Source organism: Corvus kubaryi, unplaced genomic scaffold, assembly GCF_017639235.1.
Source record: "Corvus kubaryi isolate FWS band 111438036 unplaced genomic scaffold, C.kubaryi_AGA036_p1.0 136, whole genome shotgun sequence".
In the NCBI taxonomy this organism is placed as follows: domain Eukaryota; kingdom Metazoa; phylum Chordata; class Aves; order Passeriformes; family Corvidae; genus Corvus; species Corvus kubaryi.
Window position 1 is genome coordinate 5815727 of NW_024580670.1, and position 27932 is coordinate 5843658.

The 27932-nt window shown below is 46.6% G+C and overlaps 2 protein-coding genes across 4 annotated transcripts in view; one reads left to right on the forward strand and one right to left on the reverse strand.

Annotated features, from left to right (window-relative positions):
- LRIG1 (leucine rich repeats and immunoglobulin like domains 1) overlaps positions 1-22951 on the forward strand; it is a gene marked incomplete at its 5' end in the record, with an annotated part of 92639 nt that extends 69688 nt beyond the window's left edge. The window contains 11 exons of the mRNA XM_042053808.1: positions 2117-2197; positions 7223-7294; positions 8560-8631; positions 10727-10890; positions 12820-13140; positions 13770-14051; positions 14596-15015; positions 16308-16430; positions 17014-17160; positions 18269-18577; positions 18807-22951. Of these exons, the coding sequence (XP_041909742.1) occupies positions 2117-2197; positions 7223-7294; positions 8560-8631; positions 10727-10890; positions 12820-13140; positions 13770-14051; positions 14596-15015; positions 16308-16430; positions 17014-17160; positions 18269-18577; positions 18807-19039 (2224 nt within the window). The remainder of the gene's footprint in view (positions 1-2116; positions 2198-7222; positions 7295-8559; positions 8632-10726; positions 10891-12819; positions 13141-13769; positions 14052-14595; positions 15016-16307; positions 16431-17013; positions 17161-18268; positions 18578-18806) is intronic.
- A 2038-nt stretch (positions 22952-24989) lies between these two features.
- The window catches only part of SLC25A26 (solute carrier family 25 member 26), an 82717-nt gene continuing 79774 nt past the window's right edge, over positions 24990-27932 (reverse strand). For all 3 annotated transcript variants that reach the window (XM_042014514.1, XM_042014521.1, XM_042014507.1), the window contains one exon: positions 24990-25455. In XM_042014514.1, coding sequence (XP_041870448.1) covers positions 25359-25455 — 97 coding nt within the window. In that variant the 3' untranslated portion in view covers positions 24990-25358. The remainder of the gene's footprint in view (positions 25456-27932) is intronic.

The following is a 27932-nucleotide window of genomic DNA, read 5'->3' on the forward strand; positions in this document are numbered from 1 at the left end:
TTTATGTCCAGGGCAGAGGGGGGAGATGGAGAGGGAGTGTGTGAGCGAGCTCTAATTTAATAAAGAGAAAGGCCTATTGGGTCCTGCACCTGGTGAAAAAGAGCCGAGCATGCTTTAATTATGGGCTATTGTTGGGGAGCCTTTGGTGGGTGTGAAACTGCTGAAATGTGGAGCTATTCAAATAGAGGTCAGGCCCGGAGACCTCTGAGCACAATGATTAACAAGGCTTCGAGCATTCAAGCTCAGCCAGCCAGAAAGAATAGGAAATTGGCAACAGGGGCTGGGAGAGGAGTTGGAATACAAAGAGAGCTGGGCTAAAATACCCCACTCTTTTTTTCTCCCTCTCTCTATTTTCACTCATTTGTTAAAAAGGTTTTTATTCCTCCTTTCTAACACTAAACCTTTGAGTTGCCACTGGATGAACAAGCAGTACCATTTTCTTTCCCTTTTTCAAGAAAACACAATGTGTGGCAGTCAATTAATAAAAGTGTGTGTCAAGCTCCTACAGGCTGTTCCCACTTGTCTGTCTCTGCCATGGGAAAGGGTTTGCCGCTCCAAAGACCAGCAGCCCGTGGTGAAACTGAAGAGGAGAAATGTCTGAGAAGGGATTTTCCCTTAAAAAACAAACAGAACAACAGACATTGGCTTGGCAACTGTTGGGAAAATGTAGAAACTAAGCTCCAGGAGGATGTTACTTGCTCCTGTCCGACTCGGATGGTGCTGGAAATTCCAGCACATCAAAGCATGTCTCCTGGACTCATCTCTTTGGCCACCACAGCATTATGTGCACCCACACCCCACAAGGATGTTAAGTTTTTGTCCATCCCTTTGCCACAGAGCAATCCACAGATCACCTTGACATCCACAATGATGCTGGCTAAGGCCAGGGTTCTCCAGGGACATGAGATTCAGGTCTCAGGCTGAAGCCAGCTGAGAACCAGGAATTGTGCCTTTTGGCCATCTGCCTTCACATCTTCAGTTCACCCTAAAGCAGCGAAAGGAGCAAAGACTGCAGCCAGCTGAGGGAAGGCTATTCCCATATTGCAACTGGGGCTTTCTTTTAAATTTCTTTTCCCTTCTTGTGAGTTACTGTGTATTTATCCTGCCCAGCCCAGAAGCCACGCTGTGATGCCTGTGTCAAGAGTGTTGCAAAATGCAGGGGGACTTGGTTTTCTTTTTTTGGTCTTAATATTTTTTTATCTGGAAACATTCTGATAATCATCTTCAAAAGGTGCGAAAGGAGTACCTGAAGGCTCAGGGGTTATCTGGATAGTGAAGTTTGCTTTGGTGTTGGGTTTTGCCAGGTTTTAAATCAGAGTGATGTAACAAAACCAACAAAGCCTATTTAGTTTTTCTTTCTTTTTTCTTAGCATTGGAAATGATGAATTTCTGTCTGTGTTGCTGGGTATTCATTGCTAGCTGGAATTAAAAGCTGGGAGGGAAGGATTTTTAAACAGACTGTTTAAACAGCTTTTGTGGATCTCTCTGTTTGTTCTGTGTGCTTGTTTTTCTTCAGACCTCTTTGGCTCTTGTAATTGATGGTCAATTTGAGAGCCAAAAGAAGCTAACTGAAAAAGGAATTCTCTTGGTTTTTTTTAAATGGTTACACAAAGTTAGGCTGGTGTAGCGATGCTGGCACTTTCCTTTGTTGAGTTTTCAAGTTCATTGCCAGAAAAAATGCAGCTTTGTAGAAAATATACCAAATCATCTTCCTAGGATTCAGCTATAGACAAATACATGTATACACTAGAATACCTAAAGTGATGTTATTTCATGGTAGTAGCATTTAAGGACCGCTGTTTCTTTCAGCAGTTTATTTTAATCTTCCTCCTCCTGTTTGGATACACAGAACTAGAAATGGACAGAAACCTACGTGGTAAAAAGTAGCTGTCTCAGAGGGTTTCAGCTAGGGCTCTTTCTGTTTTGCACCATCCCACCATGTGTCAGTGCAGGAGAAGTGATTAGTGCTGCTTTGCTGCAGGACTCTGCATTTTCTGGTAACTCAGGAGAAAATGGGAAGCTCTCATGCTTCACTCTCCAGCTTCCTCCACTTGTTTGTTACAGTGACACTTGGACTAAGGCGCTGATTCCAAGCTCTCTTTTGTCCTCTCCCCAGGGAACTGGACCACAACGACATCTCAGGCACAATAGAAGATACCAATGGAGCCTTTACTGGCCTGGAAAACCTGAGCAAGCTGTGAGTATCCCTGGGCTTGAATTCTGCAAGCCAGTTTTGTTGTGTGCCTGTGTAGGGTTGGGTCTGTCCCTTTTTATGCAGCCTCCCTCATCTTGGAACAAGACAAAAATCAACAGAAAATCTGAGATGTAGTAGTTTTTCAGGTTCACTGCAAGAGTGCAAATGTGGTTTTCAAGCACTGATGTTTCTAAGCAGGTAGAGGCAATTATTTCCTTTCAAAATGGTGAACGTATGGTGCCACATACTGCAGTTCAGACACACAGGAGAGAGAAATTTAAGCTGGTTTTGTGTATAAAATTCAGCACAACCATTCCTCACTTCCAAAAGCAAACAAGCAACAAAAACGACCCCTTGCAATCCTCAGTGAGGCACTGACTGATGCAGCAAATAACAATAAACAGAAGAGAAAAATCACGCCACTTCCTGTTACAACAGAGGATTGAAACAGAATTCATTTCTGTGGGATACTCTGTCTGAGAGTGATCTTTTGGGCTCGGTCCCATGTGCAGTGACAATAAAAGGCACCATGGGGCACAGGCTCTTAAAGAGATAAAAAGAAACCCAAGGCAAGCATGCGCCTTGCAAATGTTTATGGCTTGCTTGGCCTTCACAAGGATTTTCACATTGCTCTGTACAAGTCCCTATTCCATTTGAAATGGGTGATATAAATCAGCCCTGTCAGAGGAGTCTCTGATGGCTTGTGACAAATCAAGAGTCTCTAATCATTACCTCTTGCCTTTGTTGAAGTTCTCAGCACCCCCCATGCCGCTGTCTCTGATGCTGGGATGGCACAGCCAGAGGTGCAGTAAAAGTACCTCGATGGATAGCAGATGGCTGGAATGAATCCTGGCAGGCGGGATATTGTCACGCTCTCATTAGAGACTCCTCGGGGAGTGGGATGAGCCATGGCAGGATTTGTGGGGATGTAGTGCTTAGAGAAGAAAAATTTGAAATCACAGACAGAGATGGCATTTGATCGTTGCTGAGGGGAGTCGCTGGGTCCACGCAGAGAGGAACCAAGTTGTAGCTGCACGTAAAGTAGGGCAGAAGGCAGAGAAGGATTTAAGGATGGGGGGAGCCAGGCAGGGAAGCAGAAGTAGTGTGGGGGTGAGAGAGAAGTCAGTAAGAATTGCTGTGCATGCAGAGTCAGGGAATCTTCCTATGACTGCCAGAAAAAAGGCAGAGGAGCAGATGTGGTGAGTAGAAGAGTCCTTGCCTGCCTGACTGAAGTGTTTGGTTTGTCTGAAGAACCCAGTGAAACCATGTGAGCAGCTGCAAGGGTGATGGGAGAAGAGACTTTATCCAGTGGGATTTGCAGGCTGTAGGGATTATGAGTCTGTAGTGCTGCTTTGACAAGGGAGAGAAACTGGTGGAAAGGAGCAGAGAGAGCTGTCCTTTTGGGACAACCACTGCTGGTGACACATCTCTCCAACAGGGCCACTGGCATGGGAGCAAAAGTAGTGGCCCCAAGTGATTAGGATATGTTAGAAATGCTGGGTGCAGATATCAGGAGAATGGTGATAAATCCAGAGGAGACAGCATCGAAGGAAAGAGTTCAGGAAAAGGATTCACTCGGAGAGCAGGAGCAGTGAGCCCTGATGAGCTGTGGGGGTCAGGCAGAGGCCAGGAGGAACAGCAAGGAGCAGAAGGAGGAAGAAAGGGGGCAGGGACAACCTGTGGGATTATGTGCTGGGAGCTCTGAGCAGAGCAGCTATTGCTCTCCTCTGTAAAATGCCGTGGCCTGATGGGAAGTTTATCACCCAGCACAAGGAACACCTCCAAAAGATGTCTGGTTTGGGCTGCCAGTAGCCAAGGATGCACTAAAGGCTTGTGCAAGTCTAAAGAAATTTGGTTTATGTCTTTCTTTCCTTTGTTGACTGATGTCTGTCATTGCACATGGACTTGGGCCAGTTTTGAGTCTGGCTGAGGGACATGTGCAGGGAAGGTTTGTGCAGGGGATTGCAGCACATTTCATAGCCTGGAAGAGCATGTGGATCAGGTTGGTTTGGGGCAGACAGGAGTGGTTTGATTACTTAACAGAGTGAACTGCTGTGGGACAGACAGCTTGCTGGGATCGTTCACTGTCAGCCGGAGTGTAAGGCTAAAAAACGCTCAGAACATGAAATTATTTTATTATAATTTCTTGAGGCATTTTGAGAATACTTGTGAGTGGTCACTTTTAAAGGGTTCTCCTCAGAACTGTTTTAGCTTATCAACACATAAATCCCAAACTGGTGATTTCTAAGGCTGAAGTGAGTATCAGGATTTTTTTGTAAATAAAAGATCAGCCCTTACAGCAAACATTTCACTGTGTGATTTAGGGCCTGTGTTTAAACCATCAACCGCTTTAAATGCATTAGCATACAAAAAATAAATGGGCACTTCAGAGGAGACCTTCTGATGAATTAATAATCACCTCAGCTCTGTGGAGATTGCCTTAAAAGCCGTTCCACTTTGATCTGGCACAGATTAGCCTCTGAAAGGACTTAGCACAGAGAGGGTTGTTCGCTGACACGAAGGTGTTAAATAGAGAAGGAGAGGCCAGTCACTTTAGCCTTCTCTGAATTATATATGAAGCTCTCCAGGATGGAGAGCACAGGCCTAAATTAAAATGTTGCTTGAAGAAAGAGGGAGTAGAGAAGCACTGAAGCATAAAAAGCACCGGTGGAATCGCTGCGGAACAAGGAGGTTCCTAATTATTCAAGCTGCTAAATGTAACCGGCTTTTTGATGGCTTACTCAGCGAGATCTTCCTGCAGGTGCAAAACTGGCTGGAGGAGAAAATGCTGCAATGAGTTGTGTGTCTGGCATGTAATTACACTGGTGCAGTCTCCAGGAGAGCTTGTGCCTGGCTCTGCCCCATGGAGGAGGTTTTGGACAGCAGTGGGATGGTTAATTGTGGCTGTGTTCTGCTGCCTTCACATTCCAGCCTTCCACAGCCCTTTGATGGGGGCTGCTGGGTTCAAACTCTCAGATTTGTGGAGGCAAATTGAAATTGATTGAAATTAGTTGCAAGGAGTAATGAGTTTGCTGAGGCCTGACTTGTTAAGTGTGTTAGGTGTTTCTCATGTCCAGCCATCAAGTCATGTGCACCTACACAAGTGGTATAGTTGTGTATTCCCATCCCCAGATGTACTGCTTATGTCTGCACAGAAAAATAAACAGATACCAGCAGTATCTCCAATTTTCAAAGTCCAAAATCCACTGAACAATAATAGAAATCTGCAGCTATCAAACCCAAGCTCAGCATAATTTTTTCAACAGCAGTTGCCCATCTAACTTCCACTAGAATCATTAAGGTTGGCAAAGATCTTTAGGATCATCAATTCCAACCATTAACCTAGCACCATCACCATGCTCATCATTAAACCATGCCCTGAAGTGCCATGTCCACATGTTTTTTCAACACTTCCAAGGATGGTGACTCTGCCACTTCCCTGGGAAGTCTGTTCAATGCTTACAAACCTTTCTCTGAAGAAATTTTTCCTAAAATCTAATCTAAACCTCCCCTGGCGCAACTTGAGGCTGTTTCCTCTGGTCGTTATTTTATCCTTACCTCGTCCTTATAACACCCTTATTTAGAGATATGGCGCCAGAAATCAGTGTGTCTGGATGCAGCCATTTGACCAGAGTTTACATATAGTAAATTATTTACTGTATTAATCATTCTAATGGATTTTTCAAAGCCTTCATTAATGCAACATCCCTTTTACCAAATGATGGCACACATGATTGCACACATCTATTGGTGCTGGGGGTATTTGAAACCAGGCTTTCTGGGAGCCAATATATAACCAAATTATGCTGACATTTGAAAAGTGCTTTGTGGAAAGCCTTGACAAGTTCTTGGAAATGTATTTGCTCATGGAATGGCTGCACGTGCCCCATCCCTGTTCTTTCCCTGGACAGTAAGCAAGCAGTGGGACCATCATAGTGTTAGGTCTTTTTAGGGTGCAGATACACGTTGCACCCTGTGTTGAAGTACAACTCTTGAAGGAAAACTCAAAATCAAATGCAGCACCAGATGTGCCTTTTTTTCACCTGAGGTGTGGGTGATGACTTGCACTGGACATTGTGTGGTGGTAACAGATGCACCTGAAGGATAAACCTTAGAGGGAGCCTGGGGAAGGAAAGCAAAAAAAAAAAGTTCCTAATTAGTTAACACTGGTTGGTGTTTTATTAAAACAGGTGAGGAGACCATCCATTTGGCACGAACCCTGCCCCTGGCCATTAGCACTGGTCAATATTTAGGGAGAACTGTTGCTTTGGAGATGGCAGCTGGGCTGGGACCTCTCCAGCTGGCTGTTTTCTGGTGATAGTCCCCTTCATGCCACTGCTGATTTGGAGGAATGCTCTCTGGTCACAGATGCAAGCAAGCCCACTCCTCAGCTCTGGACATTACCTGTTCTGCCTTTTGCTCCTAGAAATTTTCCCTTGGCTGTGATCTGTTGCATGATGTTACTTTGCTGTTGTATTTACAAGGAAGGAATGAGCAGTGCCTCCAGTCAGCTGCTGTGTAAATGTGCAGCCCAGGGGCAGTCCTCAGCTCTGTGCGCTGATGGCTGCTCAGGCCAAGTACCAGTGAATAAATGACCACTCTTTTTCCTGTCTGGGAAGAAGTCAGAAATGAAAAGTGTTGTGGGGAGAGACCAATATCTTGTTAAACTGTCACTGCACTTAATCCTGTCCACAGCCAGCCTGTGAAGAACAGAGGGGACCTTCTGTTACTCAGCAAGCTGGTTCCCAAGCACAGGAGCAAACCTGCCTTTTTACATGATATGGCACATTCCCTTTTGCGCTGTCATCACTATTAAATTCAAATACAGATAAAAGGATTTAATTTCAGGAGCAGGAAAGTGAGTGTGCTTCAGCCCTCTTAATCTCTGTGCAGTTCAGATTTCCTGGGACTTACACTGAGTGTGTATATCAGATAAAGCCACACTAATTGCGTTCCTTCTTTTTTTTTTTGCCCCCCTCTCCCCATTTTCTTTCTGTTTATCTGGCACTGGATGTTTGGAAACTGCAGAACTCTGTTTGGAAACAAGATCAAGTCAGTGGCCAAGAAAGCGTTCTCAGGGTTGGAGGCCCTGGAGCACCTGTGAGTAACCCACCATGCCTCAGAGTTCGGGAAGGGGGGTCTGCCAAAAGTAGCTGCTTGAGAAATCTGCTAGCAATTTAATAGTGTCTTTGTAAACTGAGAAGCCAGTCCATTTGTGGGGGCCACCTGCTTCCTTCTCATTATAAGTCCGCCTCAACTTTGGCCTTTTTTTGTGCTAGGAACAAAGTTATAGAACATATGGCAAATTTGCATGCTCTTAATTTTTGGGAGTATCACCTTGACTTGCACAATATTGTTTGCAGGCTGTTAGCAGTAAAAAGGCTCTCCTCCTTTGCCTCAACTTCCTCCTAAACCCAGGCTCTGGCAGTGACATATGTTGCAGATGACTGGTTTTGATGCAGGCACTGAACATCCCCATTCAGCACAACCCCCTTAGAGCCATTTGCAAGAAGTAAATTTTGGTTGCCTCTGTGTAATTTTTTTCTGTGTCCCAAGGCTGGTGACTCCAGCAGTGATTCATGAATAACCTTCTTTCTTGGATTAAGACAAGTATATGTGACTGTGCTCTGCATGTTTTATTGGCTGTTGATTGTATGATATGTTATGGCCATCGAGAGCACACTGGAAGATCTGGGCTGCCTGACTGGGGGTACATTCTCAAATAAAGGTGCCCTTAATGCTCTACTGAGATTGTCCTCTTTAAGTAGTGCTCATCTGCCCTACATGTCACTTAGTAGACTTCAGCCCTAAATCTGACACTGCTTTTTCAGAGAACAAATTATTTTTTTAATTAGCAATAGTTGTGAGGGAGGCTTTTAAGAACCCCTTCCTTTGGAAATACTGGGATGTTTTTTTAAACCCAACAATATCCTCTCCAAGTCACTTTCAAATAATTCCTCAGATGCTGTGTAGTGTGCAAGTATTTGCTTTCTTTTATATTTGCTGAAGGTCTAGCCTGGGGTACCACATTCCTGACTATCTTTGGTTATTGAGGGGGCTGAGGAATTTCCGAGCTATGGATGATGGAGGTAGCTCAGACTGAGAAAGCGTAGTGAGAAGATGGGGTAGGGAATGACTTAGTGATTTAGTTAAGTGTAATTTTTGTTGGCTGGCTATTGTTCAGCAATACTTTAATAATATAAAGGTGTTTTGAGGAGCATTTCTCTGCACCGAAAGTGCACAAGGCCTTAACAAGGAGCTACCAAATCACCTGCTACTGGAGTCATTGTTTAAATCAATGTGGAGAGGCTCTGTCCCAGCCTCAGCATCCCTTTTGTTCACATTGCCTGTGGTTGTGCCTGCAGGAACCTTGGGGACAACGCCATCCGCTCCATCCAAGCCGATGCCTTTGCCAGGATGAGGAGCCTGCAGCAGCTGTAAGTGATTGCCCTGCTCACACCATTAGGCAGGAGGGATCCTCCTGGCCCTGGACGTGAGCAGCAGCACGGGTGTTATCCACATTACCACTCATTTATTTGCCCCTCCCCTCCGTCCTCCTCTGTGGGGTATTTTTACACGAGGAGCTGTCACAGGAACATCTTGCATGTAATAGTGAGTGAAATTAGATCATCAGAATAGGATCTTCCAGCACGTTTGTGCCTGTGCAATTATTCATCTCCATTCAGGAAGTCCAGCCCTGGTCCTATTAGCCAGCTCTCCTGCTCACACCACCATGGACTTAATTCCCAGTGGTCCATCTGCTCCCTTGCTGTACCTGTGTTTAGGGTGCACACACAGGACTGATACTGCAGTGATAAGCAGCATTTGAACTGCATCCACTTGTCATCCAGCCTTCTGGTGTAAAAATACAGATGTGTTATCAGAGCTGCTGCTTGTGCTCCAGGCTGGGGCTCTGCACTGTTATCAGACACTGTTTCCAGTCTTGCCTGGTTTCCTTTTCTCTTCTTCTCCATAAATATTTAATCCACTGTCAGTGTGTTGCTATGCCCTGGAGTAGTGCAGTGTCTGTGGAACACAAAATCACTTACTTGGTATTTGGGTAGGCACAGGTTCTTGCTCCTGACATTGGAAATGGGAATCAGATGGTCACTGTTAGCAGTGACACTTGATACCAGTGACTGGGAATGAAGAAGATAAACACTGTGCGTCTGTTGTGTGATTAAAAACTTTATCTTCTGCACTGGCTCTGGAAACAAAATTGAGATGAAAGATTGATCTTATTAGGAAGAGATAGTGAGATCCCAGATACTGTGAAGGAATGTTTATAAAATGGAGAAGTTCAGCTAGAGGGCATTTACATGCAGAATGCATTATGCTGAAGGATCTTGTGACCTGTCCCAACTAGCCAGGAGGGTTTTATGCCATCATGTGTGTTAGAGACTACACATCATTCTAGAAGAGCAAAGTGGACAGCTTGGAAAAATCAAATCCTATATTCCCTCCCTCTCCAGTCCATTTCTTTCTTTTTCACTTTCCTGCTCATTTCAAACTTCAGGATTTCCTGAGGTATTGGGTAGAAAAACAGCAGGAGATTCACATCTTACAGTGCAGTGCTGGAGCTGGGGTTCTGCTGTGTTCCTGATACCCTGCTCTTGCATAGCTTCTAGTATTGCAGGACAAGAGCTCTCTCTGGGGCATTTTCCCAGTCTCTGAGGCATCCTCACATTTAATTCCAAGGATCAGACTGAGTTTTGCAAACCAGACCAAAGTCTGAATGCCCTAAATTTACAGTTCTTCACTGGCCTCAGAGCTATGCTGAGCCATAATTTGGCCCAGAATATTGAAAAAAACCCACATTAATCCTGAAGCTCCCTTTTTTTTTGGCCCCTTTTTCACACCTCTTTTCCTAACATAAGGTGCTAAGCTAGTGTTGGATCACAGAATTACAGAATCCTGCAATGGTGGGGTTGGAACTCAGGATTTCTCAACATCTCAGGATGCTGAGAAATGTGTTTTGTTTTCCAGACTAGTTACTGTTTGTGTGGGGTTTACACAAATATCTTTGGTCATTTCCTCCTCTACTGCTTCTGCTAATCAGTAAACACAACTCCAGGTTCACCCAGTGGAAGGCAGGGCCTCTCTGCTTACTGCTCTGCCATGGAGGGAACTCGAGGCCTTACAGTGGCAGCTGGGTGTCCTCTCTCTGTTCAGCAGTAAAGTGCTGAATTTGGTCCCCACCAAAGATGCTCAAACCACAGGGGCAGAGGAGGAACTCACTGACACTGCTTGTCTGGGGATCACTCTGCAAGCTGGTTAATAAGTACAAGGTGCTACAGAGTGTCACTGCAGTACAGGAGTGGGGCTGTCTATGTGGAGATGAAATGCTCTTTAAATGTGTCATGTCTGTAACATCTTTAATGCCTCCAGGACATCCCTGCAGTCCTTTTTTTTCCCTCCACCCATGCTGGGGGGGCGGGAGGAATGTGTTTAACATGAAAGGGCTGTGAGCCTCCCAGCCTTCCCTCCGTGCAGGACTCACAGCAGGCTCATGTTGGTTTTGTTTCCCTGCAGCCACATTAACAGCGACAGCTTCCTCTGCGACTGCCAGCTGAAGTGGCTGCCCCAGTGGTTAGTGGAGAAGGAGCTGCAGTCCTTCGTGGTGGCCACCTGTGCCCATCCTGAGTCACTGAAAAGCAAGAGCATTTTTGCCATCCAGCCAGAGAGTTTTGTGTGTGGTAAGTCTTGCCTGCGTGTTTTGAGGTTGTATGAAGGGTAGGAGTCACTTGGGAAACATTTTCTTTGACTACCAGCATGTTATTATGAGAGGGTTTCTGTTTTGTTTTGTTATTCAGTGGGATCAAAGGAAGCCCAAGCCTGCATTTTAAAAATTTGTCATTGGCTACAATTTATTTCCCACCAAAACCACACTGCATTGCTTGCATCCAGAGTATTCCTTACAGGGCTCTCTGAGTATTAAATCAAAAGGGACTAAGGCTTGTTCCACTTCCAGATGGGGCTGCACAGACACTTCCCCAGCCCTCTCAGTTTGACAGTACCAAGACTGCAGCTGTAATTTTATTTCCTTCTGCAGTGTTCTGAGCTCTTCTGCGGATTTGTGTTCCTCACCCATCTTTCTCCCTCTTGGAGACAACAAAGAGTTAAAAACAAAACCCAGAGGAGAATCCCTCCATCACAGCTGCTTCTTCCAAATACTTCAGTTGAGTCTTCACCTGAGCTATGGTTTCAAAGCAGCTTTACTTAATACCCAGAACACATAAACATCTACTACCTTTCTCATAAAGAAAAAGAAATTTAAATCATCACTGGAGGCCAAACTAATGCTGCTCAGGCATCCAGCTTTTTGGGGAAAAGAAAGGCCTGGTTTGGGAGCCAAACCCTGTGCAGTGGAGCCAACCAGTGAGGATCCTGGGTGGAGCTGCACATGGTTGTTTGAAGGAAAAATGAGCTTTTGCAAACACTATTTAACTGAGCTGAATGCATGACTTGCACTGAACATGGAGCAGAAGCTTTGTTCCAGTGTCCCTCTTGATCCCCCAGTGACAGGCTCTGCCTAGGTGGCCTCTGTCTGAGCAGGCTGGGAGGGAGGCTTGCTGTGCTCATCTGGAAGAAGAGATTCTGAAGGCTCCATCCCCACAGCAACATCACAAAGCAAATGCAGCTTTGCTTCCCGGTGCCTGCCAAGTCCTCCAGGCACTAGTAGTCCTGGTTCCAGAGGCCTGGCTGTTTAATTAAACCTCAGTCAGATATTAAATTACACCATTTGTAGAAATCTAATAAATGAATCTGCTTGGAACCTTGCTAAAACCAACAGTCTTCAGGGCAGAGAGAGTGTGCAAAGCTTTCCACCCCGGTCGGGTGACAGGCAAATACAGCTGCTTCTGCTTTGACAGCATGGGCTGCGTAGAGTCAGAGAGTCCTTTAGGTTGGAAAAGACCTCTAAGATCTTTGAATCCAACCATTAACTTACTACAGCCAAACCCACCACTAAACCATGGCTCCGAGTACTACATCTACACATCTTTTAAATACCTCCAGGGATGGTGACTCCACCACATCCCTGGTCCCTGGGCAGGCCTGTTCCGGTGCTTGACAGCCCTTTTTGGGAAGAAATGTTTCCTGTTAGCTAATCTAAACCTCTCCTGGCACAACTTGAGGCCATTACCTCTTGTCCTGTTGCCTGGGAGAAGAGACCAATCCCCACCTCACTAAAACCTCCCATGAGAAATTTTTCCCAGAGGTGACACTTGCAGCCCTTTAAGTGTCCTCTCCCATCCTACTTCATGCCAATACAGGTCTGGAGGTGAGGTTTTAAGTTCAGTCGTGCTCTTCATGCATGGATTGTACAAGGAAGGACAGCCTAAATATGGTCTGAATATTTTCTTCGGATCATAGCATCTTTCTCAGATTTCAGCCACATTGGTAAAGGAGCTGGGTGTCCTGTAGGTGTCTGAGGTAACTAGGTGACCATCTCAGCCCACTGAAGGAACCAGAGGAACAACAATCCCACGTAAACCAACCACTCAGTGGAGTTGTGTGGGGCACACCTGCTCTACAGAGCACTGCTTATTTCTCATTTCACCTCTTGGCTTGCTCCAGTCTCCCCTCAGAGTTCAGCACTGACTATTGCTGCTGTTTCCTCCCAGATGATTTCCCCAAGCCACAGATCATCATCCAACCTGAGACGACAGTGGCCGTCCTTGGCAAGGACATCCGCTTCACCTGCCTGGCTGCCAGCAGCAGCAGCTCCCCCATGATGTTTGCCTGGAAGAAGGACAACGAGATGCTGCACAACGCTGAGATCGAGAACTTTGCACATGTGCGAGCCAAGGACGGGGAGGTGATGGAGTGCACCACCATCCTGCACCTGCGGCACGTCACCTTCGCACACGAGGGGCGGTACCAGTGCGTCATCACCAACCACTTCGGCTCCACCTACTCCAACAAGGCCCGACTCACTGTTAATGGTGAGTGGGAGCTGCTTCCTCATTCCTCTCCTCAGCCTGAGCTCGTACATGGTACAGTTCCTTGGGACCCACTTAGTTCTTCCCAAGGGTCCACTCCTGGTGGTGAGCTCTTAACCTCTGCAGCAGCTGTCTGTATCTCAGTGGATGCTGAGAAATGCCCTGTGAGGAGCACACACCATTTTGTGTTGGCTGCCATCCAACCAAGCACTTCAGCATGCATGTTCTTAACAGCTTTAGCTGCCTCTCTTTGGCTGCTCAGGTAGATTCTTTGCCCAATGAAAACAAGAATAACAAAGGGATGCAAAGAAGAGGGATGTAGTGATTGGAAGTTCTGTGTAGGACAAATAATGGATTTTTTCCCAGGTCTTCACAGAAGAAAATTAGCTTTGATCCCAGCTCTAATGATCTCAGTTGGGGGTGTCATGGATTCTGCAGACAGGTGTGCTCTATAGAAACACAGGGTCAGTCCCCAGCAGTTCAGAGATACCCTGCAGAAGCAGGTGGACATCCTCCTGCCTGTGGGTAATGGTCATGTTCATCCTCTCTGTGGGAAGGAAAACAGAACTGCCCAGACAATGGTGTTTCCCCCACAGAATTGCTCATGCCCTTTTTTTGTTTTCTTTTATCAGTGCTGCCATCATTTATCAAAACTCCCCACGACATCACGAGCCGGACGGGGACGACGGCACGCTTGGAGTGTGCAGCCGAGGGACACCCCACGCCCCAAATCGCCTGGCAGAAGGACGGCGGCACCGACTTCCCTGCGGCCCGCGAGCGCCGCATGCACGTCATGCCCGACGACGACGTCTTCTTCATCACGGATGTGAAGATCGAGGACATGGGGGTCTACAGCTGCACAGCTCAGAACTCTGCAGGGTCCGTGCTGGCCAATGCCACCCTCACCGTCCTGGGTAAGATGCACCAGTGCCCCAGGAGGCCGAGTGCAAGTGGGAACTGGGCGGGATGGCTGTTCAAGCTCTTTACCACTTGCAGATAAAGAAAAGACAGAGTCAAATGTTCTGCTTAGTCTTGTTTCATTCTTTTACACTGTAGTTCACTAATGAAAAATACCTCTTAAATTAGAGAAGGAGCTGTATGTTGCATCTCCTCTTGAGCCGAGGAAGCCCCTTCAACCAGCCTATTTGCTCTCTGGGAAAATGACTTCAAAAGGAAATTGCACTTTGTCTCTCTTGCCCTATGAAATAATTCACGTGTCAGCTGTTGGCCCATGTCCTCAGAAGTTTCTTGTTGGGAAAACTTAACACCAGTTGGTTGTGGGAAGTGAGGCCTTAGCTGTGGTTGTTAGATCTGTTGTGGTGTGCAGCTGCCATATTCCTGAGCATGTGCCTGCTTTGTGCTTTGCTGTGTCTGCAGGAACATCAGGAATGTTCAGCACTGTTAAATCTGATGTTACACTGTCCCTAAGAATTAATTTCTGTGTTTGTTCTCCTGCAGAGACTCCATCTTTGGTCCATCCACTGGAAGACCACGTGGTCTCTGTCGGTGAGACCATGGCTCTCCAGTGCAAAGCCACGGGGAGTCCCCCGCCCCGCATCACCTGGCTGAAAGGTGACCAGCCCCTGGTGGTGACGGAAAGGCACCACTTCACCTCGGGCAACCAGCTGCTGATCGTCAGGAACGTTGTCCTGGAGGACGCGGGGAAGTACACGTGCGAGATGTCCAACACGCTGGGCACGGAGCGCGCGCACAGCCACGTGAGCATCCTGCAGTCGCTGGGCTGCCGCAAGGACCGCACCACCGTGGGCATCATCACCATCGCCGTGGTCTGCAGCATCGTGCTCACCTCCCTGGTCTGGGTCTGCATCATCTACCAGACCAGGAAGAAGAGTGAAGAGTACAGTGTCACCAACACAGGTAGCTCTAGTGTCCTGAGGCCCCCTCTAACCTTTTGTGCTGCCAGATGTCCCACTGAGGCTGAGCCGGCCCATCAGGGAGCCACACAATGCACTGAACTGCAGCTGGCTTATCTCCCTGGTTCTCTTGGCTCACAGAGCTGGAACCAGCTTTCACATGCTGCTGAAGCATGTTCAGAGCTGCATTTCTCCCCTTGGCTTGCTCTTTAAGGAAGGTCTTTTCCACTTGGCAGTAGTTGCAGCCATTGCTTTGCTACTTTGGTTTTCCGTGACCATACGTGGTAACTGTTGAGGCAGTCTGGATGATGTCCATGATGCTGGGAACCTGTCTTACTTTTTGGAAATCTGTATTTTCAAAGATTTTGAATTCAAAACTTGAAAAATTAGACTTTGAAGATGGAATCCCTTTTTCCATGTTGGCTATAAGAGCTAGCCCTGCTGATGGGGGGTATCTGTTACTTTTTAAAGAAAGAATTAGCGTTTATTGCTTTCTCCTGATACTCAGAGGGGATAATTTCATGCTGAAATAAGTGTTGCAGTAAGAATAAAGTCTCCTGACCTCTTTACACAGCCTCTGAACAAAACAGAAGTATGTAAGAACCAGCCTAAGACTTTCCCAGCCTGTTGGGATTTGCAGCCTTCCTATATTATGCTTAGCTTTAGGCAGAGTACAAAAGGATTTTTAAAGACATGGGTTAGGTAGGAAGTCTTGGATAGCCTGTTAGCAGTGTGATGTATTAGTGGGATTCTTTTATAACTTCTTTTTTCAGTCCTGAAAATCCAGGGCTTCATGCCTGATATAATTGAGTTTCACTTGATTTTGTATGGCAAGGGAAACTGAAATTACCTGATAGAAAATGGAGAAAGCCAAGGACAGCCAGGAGGCTTAAGACTTATTTCCTGCTTACGGGAATCAAAGAGCTTGTTGTGCAGAATACTTTTACTCCTGACTTCAGGAGGCAGAGGGCTTGACTCAAAGAGGGGACTGAATTTCAGGGGAAAGAGAAGGATTTACTTATTCTGAAGAAATAGTTCTACTCCACCTACTATGTACTGACCATGCCACATGCAAACCCTCAAAGTGCCTTTACCAGCACTATCTCTCACAGCTTTAAGCTTTGAAAAATCAGGAATGGGGCTTCTGAGGGGAAAGGAATATTTAGGCAGTTCAGTTTCCATTGCACCTACAGAAAATAACCGGTTCTAGATCTGGTCCCAAATCCCCCTTGAAAATGTGAATTTATTTTGAAAATCCTGCTGGGAACTGAGGTTTCCTTGCTCCCATTGCTCTAGATGAGACTATTGTGCCTCCTGACGTGCCAAGCTACTTGTCCTCCCAAGGGACTCTCTCGGAGAGGCAGGAAGTGGCCATTGGAGTGGATACCCAGCAGCCCAAAGGACACATTGACAGCAATGGTGAGAAATGGTTTAATCATTCTGTAATGCTGGATCTGAACTTGATATGGGAGGTAGAAATCACAGCCCAGAGTACTTCTGTGTTTGTGTTTGTTCTGAGTTATCAGAGATCTTCATAATGTAACTCCTGCATTTATGCAGAGCAGGGATCTGTGTTTGACTTCACAGAGCTCTCCTCTCCCAGAAGTAAGTGTTCCCACAAGCTGACTGCCTCAGAAACTGCTCAGTCAGGCCCCAAGGACTGGTTTTTTGCTAATTTTGGATTCTTTTTTTGGCAGCAGAGTTACACATAGTTATACTAGAAAATGCATTAGCATTGCCTGTCCCTGCCTTCAGGCTTTGAAATTAAATGTTGGGGTTTTACACTATTTAAACACAGCACATGAGGAAGGAGAAGTTCAGAGTTCTGAACTAAGATGCTCCTGAGACTGTGCAGCATTTATTCTGTTAAATGTTAGATGAAAATTATCTATTCTCTCCATTGCTATTTTTTCTCCATTTTTCCAGTAGAAATAAGACCAACAAGTCACCTAAGTGTGAGCAGAGGGCTGTAATCTTTAACCAGATGGCTTGTTTGTTACAGGTATGTGTCAGACTGACGCTGGAAGGTGTCCAGATGTTGAAGCTCCTGCTGTAGGTTGTAGACAGCCCAAGCTGTGTGTCAGCTATAATAAAGACACTTGGAAAACTGAGGACATGACTGATGGAATGCTTGTTCCAGATAAGACAGGTACAAAACCCATTAATCTGGGAAGGCATTTCGTGTTTGTACAGATCACAAAGCCCTCCAAGTCAGACAGCATTAACACAAGAAATTGTTACCTTCAGAGAAAAAAAAGCCCAGAATGATTATCAGGTGCAAGCACAGAAAATTTACTTTCTCCTGCTTGCTTTGATCCTCTCTCAAGCGTGGATAGTTGGAATCTGAGGAACTGTCAGAAAGAGGCAGAGTAAAGCTCCTGACTGCCATTCTGTCCAGCTGGCTGATGGGAATTTTGATTTGAGATATTCCTAGAATATGAGAGCACTTTCAAAACTGAAGGTGTTAAATTTTTTCATGCTCTTTTAAAAGGGCTGTTGACTTCAAAGCTCAGCTTTTTTATTTATTTATTTTAAAAATTTAAAATTTGTTTTGGGCACTACACCTGCCTCTGCTCTTTGCCAATTTTTACAGTGTTACACGCATACTTTTCTATTTTTAGGATGTGCTTTCTGTTCTAACATTGTATTGTAAAAGCCACAGAAAACCAGTCAATGAAACAAATTTCCCTCTAGAAGAAACTAATGTAAAGTTTAATAATGGAAAGTTGTTGAGTGCACTAAGGAAATTAACTTTCAACATTAGAAACTCCTGCTGCTTTGAATTCTGCTCATCTGTTGTTCCCACTACCAGTAATAATGTATCTTGAGATAACAGTGTGAGCTGATGGTGATCCCTTGTAAAGCAGCAGTACAAAAATAAGAAAGGTAACTTGGTATTTTAAAGCAGCTACAGGAGAGTTCCACTTTGCATTTCTACCCTGATTAGAAAGTCTGGAAAAGGAAATAAATGCATAGTTTATTAAAAAAAAAAGAAAGTTACAACTTCTTTGGAGTGAAAAAGAATCCCTAACTAAAGCTATTGATTGGAACTACCTTTAGTGATGGTGGCTACAGAGTTCTGAAAACTGGGTGTGTAGTAGCCCTGTGTAAAATCACAAAGTGTCCACATTATTTAATGAGAGATTCCCCCCTGAACTACACAGAATTGCCCTTTCCTTCCATGATTTGTGTGCTCCAGTGCTGACCACTTCCAGCTGCTCATCCTCCTTTGCTGATTTTCCCTTCCTCTGCCAAAGGCTATGGGCTGCCCGTGGTGTGCACAGAGTGCAGCAGCAGCACGGACAGCATGAACGTCCACATCTACCCCAGGGACTCCGAGTGCTACTCTGAGAGCCTAAAGACTGTGGAAAACACCCACCCCAATGCACTGAGCAGCAAGGAGCGCCATAGGAAGAGGGGTGCAGGCACCAGCCTTCTTCATGCTCAGCCCTGCAATGGGATTGCCAGTGGCAAGAGGGTGGAAACAGACGGGACCCTCTACCCCAGCAACCACGACAGGATAAGGCCAGAGGGCATGGCCAGCGCGCTGCTCGCAGACACGCACGGTACGTCCTTCCTTGGGGTCACCTTTGATCCCCAGGGGCTCCATCGGGGTTGTGGTACAGCCCCATGTGCTCCCCTCAGCCTTTTCAACTAGCTCACAGGCATGGATGGCAGCGGTGGGGTTGGTTTGAGCACAGAATAGAATCATTAAGCTTGGGAAAGACCTCCAGGGTCATGGAAGATAGCAGGCTGAGCATCACCTAACCATGCTGATCCTTTGGGGTTTTGCAGGCTCTTCACAAGCAGCAGCAAAGCCTTCAGAGCTTAACAACCTTAATTTGGTGAGAGCTTCACCAGCAGGAGGGTCATTAAAACAACTGAATGTGCTTCCCGAAATGTCCCCAGCACTCCTGGATCTGCAGAGGGAAGCAGAAGTGGAGCAGGCTCTCCTGCCCAGTGGCACCGCAGCCCAGCCCTTCAACTCTGGTCACGAGCCCAAGCTACCCAACAGGTCTCTGGACTGAGAGCACACACTGACTGCCATGTGCAAATTAACAAACACACTATTACTTTTTAAATTTTTTTTTTTTGCACAGAGTATATAGGCTACTTACTTCTACCTCGAATCTCGAACTGATGGCCTGGCAAAGGCAACCAACTGAGGTATGAGAAACAAGCTTGTATGGGGAACAAACTCCTGTTCGAGCGTCATCTGATTGTACATAGTTTAAAACTTCCCTGAGAAGTATGAAGTGTTCAAAAGTCAACTTGCATATGAAGCACATAAATGCAAGGGATTATTGTGTAAAGAGAAAAGTATTTGATACAATTGTACATAAGAGTTTTCATATATAAATATATATAAAAAAATATATATCTTTTACAGAGGCTATTTTAATCTTTAGTGCATGGAAAACTGAGTGAAATTTTACAATTTTGGCAATATTGTTTTCAGTATCAGGTTGCTGTTAAACTTTGTGAGAGAAATAATTCTGGTGCCTTAAATGCATAAGCATAACTTTTAAAAGCCAGACCGTTCCAAAGGGATTGTCCTCTTTTCAGTGGAAGTTCCTTTATACCATGTACACCGGGGTTGGGTTAATCCCAGGTACTGCTTGGGTGGAGCAGTGACCAGGAGCAGCCCTGTGGAGAGGGACCTGGGTGTGTTGGTGGATCAGAGGCTGGACATGCCTTTGCCATGTGTGCTCACAGCCCAGAAATCCACCCGTGTCCTGGGCTGCATCCAGAGCATTGTGGGCAGATGATCCTCCTCCTCTGCTCCACTCAGGTGAGACTCCACCTGGAGTTCTGCACACAGTTCTGGTGCCCTCAATATAAGGAGGGCTGTAGTGACAAGACAAGGAGTAATGAGTTCAAACTGAAAGGGGGAAAATTTAAGTTAGATATGGAAGAAATTGAAATTCTTCCCTGTGAGGGTGGTGAGACACTGGTACAGGTTGCCAGAGAAGCTGTGGATGTCCCATCCCTGTAGGTGTTCAGGTTGGAGGGACCTCTGAGCAACCTGGACTAATGAAAGGTCTCCTGGCCCACGGCAGGGGCCTGGAACAAGATCACCTTTAAGGTCAGGACAGGCTGGATAAATGGGCTAAATCCAACAATATGAGGTTTAACAAGTCCAAGTGCTGGGTCCTACACTTCAGCTACAACAAACCCCTGCAGCACTACAGGTGGGGACAGACCAGCTGGACAGGGACCAGGCAGAAAGGGACCTGGGGGTACTGACTTGGCAGCAGCTGAACATGAGCCAGCAGTGTGCCCAGGTGGCCAAGAAGGCCAATGGCACCTGGCCTGGATCAGCAATAGTGTGGCCAGCAGGACCAGGGAAGTGATTCTTCCCCTGTACTCAGCACTGGTGAGGCCTCACCTTGAGTGCTGTGTCCAATTCTGGGCCCCTCAGTTTAGGAAGGAGGTTGAGATGCTTGAATGCATCCAGAGGAGGGCAACAAGGCTGGTGAAGGGCTTGGAACACAAATCCTGTGAGGAGCAGCTGAGGGATCTGGGGTTGTTTAGCCTGGAAAAAAGGAGCTCAGGGGTGACCTTATCACTCTGTACAACTCCCTCAAAGGAAGATATAGCCAGGTGGGGTTTGGTCCCTTCTCCCAGGCAACTACTGACAGGACAAGAGGACACAGCCTTAAGCTGTGCCAGGGGAAATTACGCTGGACATTAGGAAAAAATTCTTCACAGAGTGGGCATTGGAATGGGCTGCCTAGGGAGGTGATGGAGTCACTGTCCCTGGAGGTGTTTAAAAAGAGACTGGATCTGGCACTTAGTGCCATGGTTTAGATGATAAGGCGGTGTTAGGTCATAGGTTGGACTTGATGATCTCAAAGGTCTTTTCCAACCTAGTTAATTCTGTGATTCTGTCCCTTCCAACCCAAGACATTCTGTGATTCAATTGCATTACTTAGCACAAATTTCTTTCCCCTTGGAAATTTATTGTACTTAACACATTTAATAACAGAGAGGTTCAACTGTGTCAAATGAAATTTATAAAGAAAAAAAAGCAGTGAGCAATGACATAGCAACCTGATATTTTCCTGTTGGTGGAAGAACTTAAATTCTATTATTTTTCAAAACTTTGTAAAAATTACTATTTGAACTGTGACTGTGTGAGACTTTAGAGTGGACCACACAGGAGGCACTAAGTAACTCGGCAACAGTACAGAGCCCCAAAACAACCAGAGGAAAAGGCTGTTATGACTGGGAAGCAGTTACCAAAATAAATAACTTGAGCAGTAAACCAGGGGTGGTCTCATAACAGTGCACCTTTCAAACATATCATCATAGGAGGTGTTACCTTCCATGTGTGCTGGCACAGCACTGGGCACCACAGCCCTCACCACAGGCCCTTCCCCTTCCGAAGGGACCCAGCTCCACCTGTCTGAGGTGTGTGCAATGATCCAGCCTTGCCCTGCCTAGAATAAATAACCCATGCCAGTATAATGCATTTTCACTCCCAAAAAACATCTGTTCTGGGGGGGTTTGAAACCATAGAGCTGTTTTGACAACAAAACCAAACTGCACTCCTAAGGGGACAGCTGTATCATTAATTCATCCAATACTTTTTTTTTCCTTGCAACATAATATTACACTATGTAGTTGAACAGCCAGACTCTCTATATGAAAATACCACCTTCAAGTGAGTTACACTGCCTTGTGTAGCAATTCTGGGCTAGTTAGAAATACACTTGTTTTATAAGGAAAACTGTGGATTCATGGTTGAAACAGACTTTTAAATGGAAATGTCCCAAATGTTTTTATGTGGTCTTTTAAGCTTGTCCATTAATGGGAGGGGGCAGGTAATAAAGAAATGCCCACCTCAATCAAACAGATCTTTGTCACTTCTGACTTCACAATGATGCTTTTTATTTATAGAAAGGCTGCTTTCTGGTGGTGTTTGTTGGTACCTGTGGATGGATGATTTGAGTTCTGCTAACATGAGGTTGCTAACTCTGGTGATGACTACTTTGGGGCAGGTTTATCACAGGGGGGTTGTCACTTTTTTCCTATGGAGCAACTCAAATACCAGTTCCACTGAGGCTGAGTCTGGGAATCCACCTTTGCCAGGACTGCTGTTCAGAACAAGCAGCAGAGATAAGGGCAGAAACACTTCATGCTCACTTCAGATCCATTACTTAGGGACCTGCTCCAGTGCTACTGCACCTATGGGGTTTCAGGGAGTGGCTGCAAGCTGCCCCTTGGTTTTATTACAAGGTGGTCATACCCAGCCTTAGCTTGAAGAGCCACCAGCTCCTGTGAGGGAAAGACCTCAGGCCCTCAGGGTCAGGGAGCAGCAGCTGCCCCTGGATGAAGCCAGGCATAATTCAGCCAGTACCTGTCTGTCCCAGTCCCTGACTATTGACACATTTGCACTTTGAGACAGGTGGTGAATTATGTTGAGTGCCAAGTTTATTCAAAGCAAAGGAAATGGATGTTAGAAAATTATAAACTGAGCAGTTTTCCCTTCGCTAAAGGGAAAAGTGCTCCAGAACCGACTCGTGGAACCAGGGACACAGGGAAGACGGGAATGATTCAATGGGCTCGTTTTGCTGGCGGCAGTGTCATCACCAGTGTGGATACAAAGCATATTTGCCATGTTAACATTGAAAATAATGTTTCTGAATAAAGTTAACTGCCTAATGTTATGACTTCCACTAAATATGTGAATTTGCTGCTTCTAAGAGGCAATGTGAAAGAGGAAGTATTACTTTTGTGTACAAATTTATTTATTTATTAGAAAATTTGGTACAATGTTGTACATTGAAAAACATGTAAGATATTGAAGTGTCTAACAAATGGCATTGAAGTGTCTTTAATAAAGGTTCATTTATAATATTACGGCTGATTTGTTGAGAGTGAGCTTTTGGGAGTTTCAGTTGAAAATTAAATAAAATTCTAATCCATTGCTATAACTCTTTTCTGTCTTTCTCTTATGGAAATGGAGATTAACTGCCAAAGTACCTGCTCTTGAAATTGGGCCATGAGATCCTGGGGAACAGCATGAGGCTCTGACAGCCTGGCATGTGGATGGGGTGGAATTTGGGGCTGGATTGGAAAATACAATACAGAACTCATAAGAAATACATTTCCAATGTATCAGCTTGCTTTAGTATCTGGCAAGTCCCCCTGTCTTGGCAGTGCGAACAGAACAGTTGGGGGAGTGAGCATGTGTGCAAGTAAAAACACGGCCAGGACAGCACCAGACTCAGCAGCAGTTGTGAACACCTCTGGTGTTCCCAAACCCCAACCCCACCCTGGATGGAAATTCCAGAGGCAGCTTTGGAGATAAGCCTGAATTCTTGCTTTAACTAAAAATCTCAATTCAGTTTCTGTATATTTTTTAAAAATTAAAACTATTTCCCCCTTGAAATTATCACTTTGGGTATAAAACAGGTTGTCTGAGAATACTCAAAGTTCCTTAACATATGTAGGAGTTAAAATTTTTTAAAATTGAGAGAGGCTTTAAGAGGCTAGGGCCTGAGGTGATGACAAAAACTGATTCTGCAACATTAAATAAAAACAAAAAATGCACCATTTGGACCCAATGACATAAAGATAATTATTTACAGCTCAAGTAATTAAATGCATCAACTGTAGTGCTAACCCCCTCACCATGCTTAAAGAGCTTAAACAGAAAATGTGATAGACTTTTGAGACAGAGTAATAAATCTTCCTCCCAGCCCCTAAAATTGGATCTGATACATATATACAGGATGCATGTATAGAATGTCATAAAAGAGACAACCTCTACAGCAAGCCATGGTAACGAGTAGCACTACCAACCAGCCAAGACAGGACTTGGCTGAATTCCCAATTTTAACTGAAGATTATTTTTAAGAATTATGTCCTTTGTTCTCTATGTTTTACTTGTCTGCCAATTATTTTCTAAGTTTTGGCCTCTACAAAGTCTTACTACATGTCATTTGTGTAACAAAACATCCAGCCTGGGCTGTTGGTGCTCTGGGCAGGGGCTCTGGTGTCACTTGTGTCCCCTGGTCAGTACATTAAGCTGGTCTGGCATTTGTTCTCCCTCCCTCCAGACTCTGAACACCTGCACATCGTCCTCATGAGGGGAACAGCCTCACAGTTAAATTACAGCACCCTAGGGCAGCACATCATCCCCAGTACATCAGCGTTGGGATGACGGGGACGGGGACGGAGCGAGCACGGAGCACGCACGGTGCCACCAGAACCAGTGACCTGGCATGGCTCAGTCATGAGGAACTGCCCAGTATCATGGCCCAACCCACGGCCGTGCAGGAACCCATCACCCACCACAGTCCCTTGGCTTTGCCTGCCCTCAGAAACACCCTCCACAGCTAAACCTCCTCAACCACCACTCAGCCAAGCTGGTGCTGTAAACCTGACCGCCAGCGCCGACTCTGGTGATAATTTTGAGTAATTGCAATAAGGTCTCCTCACACTCCTCCCCGCACCGTTTTGACTGCTGCAGCTTCTGTTTCCTACACAAGAACAGCACCAGAATTTTGCTCTGCCTGCCAGCAGCCCCCTGAGAGCCCTCGGGATCCACCCTTACATCGGCAGAACTCCGATGTTCTCCCTGCCTTACCCTCCCAGCCTCCCTCCCGTGCTTCAGCACTTCCATCCTCCCACTGCTTCAGCAGCTGAGGGATGAAGACCAAAGGAAGGCAGAGCTCCATGTCTTTGCACAAGCACTGCTGTAAAATAATACAAGCCCATGCTTTTACTGGAGAAATGTGAGTGTGATTAATAAAGCTGCGTTGGCTTCCTCACAGGAATGCTTGCTGAGCACCTGTACGTATAAACAGGAATATAAACTTCCACAAATACAGCTCAAATCAGAAACAAATGGATTATTGTCTTTTACAAAGAGCTCTCCCAAGCCAGAATCCTTTCGGTGCTGTTGGAGGGCAGCAGGCTGTAACTCTATCGGCCCCTTCCCCTCCCCTGTTACGAGGCAGGTGCCACTGAACGATGAAAACTTGCTTTATTTCAGCCTCCCCACAGCCCCCGAGCCAGAGCTTTCCAAAACACTTTCCCTGCAGGAGTTCTAATAACGCCTTTCGCAGCCACCGTAATTAGCTGTTTACCCCCCAAACATTACTTTTTTGGCACAACTCTTCACAATGACCTCACCCACTTTCCATGCAGGAAAATTTCATGTTTGGGAAGCTGGATTATTGGAGGATTTAGTTTTCTCTAGCAGGGAGAGTGGCTCTCAGCCTGCAGGACAGCTGCTGTGAGGGGTGCTGGAGGAAGGCTCTGCTCCCAGCCCGACTCCTCCTCTGCCTCGGCGGCTTCTCCGGCTTCTCCCCCCGCAGGAGCGGCCGGGCTGGCTCAGAGCAGCAGCTGCCGAGTCTTCTCATATGTCCCCAGGAAGATGAAGCCTCCCAGGCTGATGGCTGCCATCCGTGGGACAACACCTGCGAACAAGCTGAAGGCAAAGGAAAAGCAGTTTAAGAGGACAAACCGGGAACAGATGCAGGGGCTTCGGAAGACAAAGCCAAGAAAAACTCTCTCTTGCTGGTTTCTTAAATCCCACCCCACTGCTCACTGAACGAATCCGTCTGGGCTTCCCCAACACAGCACTCCCAAAGCTTGTGATTTTTAAGCCCTCTCCACACTCCTCAGGTGCAGAAGGAAAAGGCAGGAGGCTATTATGGGCCACTGGAAAGGGGAGCTCGGACACATGCCCACAAAGAGCTGCAGACTGGGAAGATCCTGTCTGCAGGTGGGAACATCCTGTCCTCCACTGCCCCCACCAGCCCCTCTGTGTCAGGGGCTCCCCCTTGCAGAGACAGCCCTGCTCACTGCAGCGGCTCATTCCCAGCAACACGCAATAGCCGTGAAGGAGAAGAAATATTCAATTTATGGCACCTTCACCTTTTTTAGGTGCCTGATCTTCATAGTTCTTTGAAATTAACAGGAAACTTGTGCAAAGCCAATTGCTTGACACATCTAAACTCACAGTTGGTTTAACATCTTCAGGACAGGCCAGTGTATCCTCCCAGAGGATTACAGGCTTCCTTTGTGGCAAGCAAGGATTAAACATTAGGCTTGAATCCATCTGGCATCCCACCTCCTTCCAGATCTATCACCCTCGGCCTGGCTGAGGTCCACAGGGATCCTGTCCCTGGCTTTTCCAAACACTGCATGGTCCTTGCTAAGAGCGTGCCCACAGCGGGACATGGTGTAATTCCTGGTGAGACCTGGCTGCTCAGGAGCTCCCTGCTCCTGCTGCACAGGGAAACCTCTGACAATAATGAGCTCTGCAAAGGAGCCTGGAGCACACAGGCAGATGGAAACATTTTATGGCTTTACTAGACAGCAATTGGGTCTATTACCATAATGACAGCTTTAAAACAGAGTAATTTGTACAAGGCATGTATGGACAGAGCACTGGTAGGGCAAATCCTAGGGAGCAGCACACACCATCCCTCTCCTGCCGAATTAGGGAGCCTCATTACGGGAGCAGGGGCAGATATTTGTTTCCAGAACAGCCCACTCGAGACACAGCTATTACACAAACAGGGGCCCATAACTGAGTTAACCCAGAAGCTGCATCCCTGGCAACCCCTATTACCAACCATCACTTCCAAGAATCCTGGCCCTGCTTCTCCCAGTTCCTGTTCCCACCTGCCACCCGTGGCCTCTCCACACTTTCCCCATGGGCTCCCTTTCTGCATGAGGGCAGAGCTGAACAGTTGCAGGCAGGTCCCAAATCCAAAGAGCAGAGCTCTGTGGCAGGTCTGATCTGAACTGCTCTCTGCTGGGCCATGCCTGCGCCCATCAGCAGATGAGATAAATTGGGTTTATTTCTGCTGGCCCCATCAGAAACCACTCTGGTGGGTAGAGGTCTGCTGTCTAGTTGGATTTGCTCTCTGGAGATTTCACCTGGCACTCTGCCACTCCTCAGTTCCTAACAGGAGACTAACAGGACCCCTGCAGTTAGACTTTGGATCATTGAATCATTTAGGTTGAAAAAAGACAAGCCCAAAATAACCCAGCACTGCCAAGCCCACCCCTAACCCACGTTCCCAAGCACCACAGTTACACACTTTTACAACACTTCCAGGCTTGCTGATTCCACCACTTCCCAGGGAAAGATGGTAAGGCAATGCAGGGCCTGGACACAGCACAGAGGGGCCAGTGCTGAAAAAAGCACCGTGTAACCTAAGAAGTACCCTCTGGACCAATGAGGTGGCCATACTGACACAAACTGCTGCTCTCCTCTGGCCACAGCTCTGCACCCAGCTCTCTCTGTGGGCAGCTTGTGCTCTGCACAGCAGCCAGCAGGGCTGGCTGTGAGGAGCAGCATGGCTCGGGTTCAGCGGGCAGCAGGGACCGAGGGGCGAGCAGGCTGAGCGGGGCCGCCGAGCGGGGCGAGCAGAGGCTGGGCAGGAGAGCGAGGACAGGGCCGGGCCCGCAGCAGCGCCAGGCACGGGGCTCCTCGGGGAGGCCTCGGGCAGCCGATAAATGGCACACAATGAGCCGAAGTGACGCTGTTCATAATGGTTTTTATATCCCACAGCTCCTCCCATGGTTTTCCCATTCACAGGAGATTAGTGGACAGTCTGGAGAGTCTCACCCCACAACAGGGTTACCTCGCCTCTCGGGGTGTAATTCGCAGGCTGGTGGTGGAGGCTTTCTCCCCCCTGGTTGGCTGCCTGGCAGAATTCCCCCAGAGATAGGACCCTTCTGTATTCCCTGAAGACAATTTTCTCTGCTCAGAGGCAGAGCTGCTCTCCTCCCCTCGATGGGGTAGCCCAGTAACAGAGCCTTTCTCTGTGCATGTGCTGTTACTGCCGAGGCATGTGCCCTTCTGGTACTTTTCCATTGAAATCGAGATTCATAACTCACACTTCAACAAATAAAACTAAACGATGTTGAGGGATTATTAAATCGGTACCT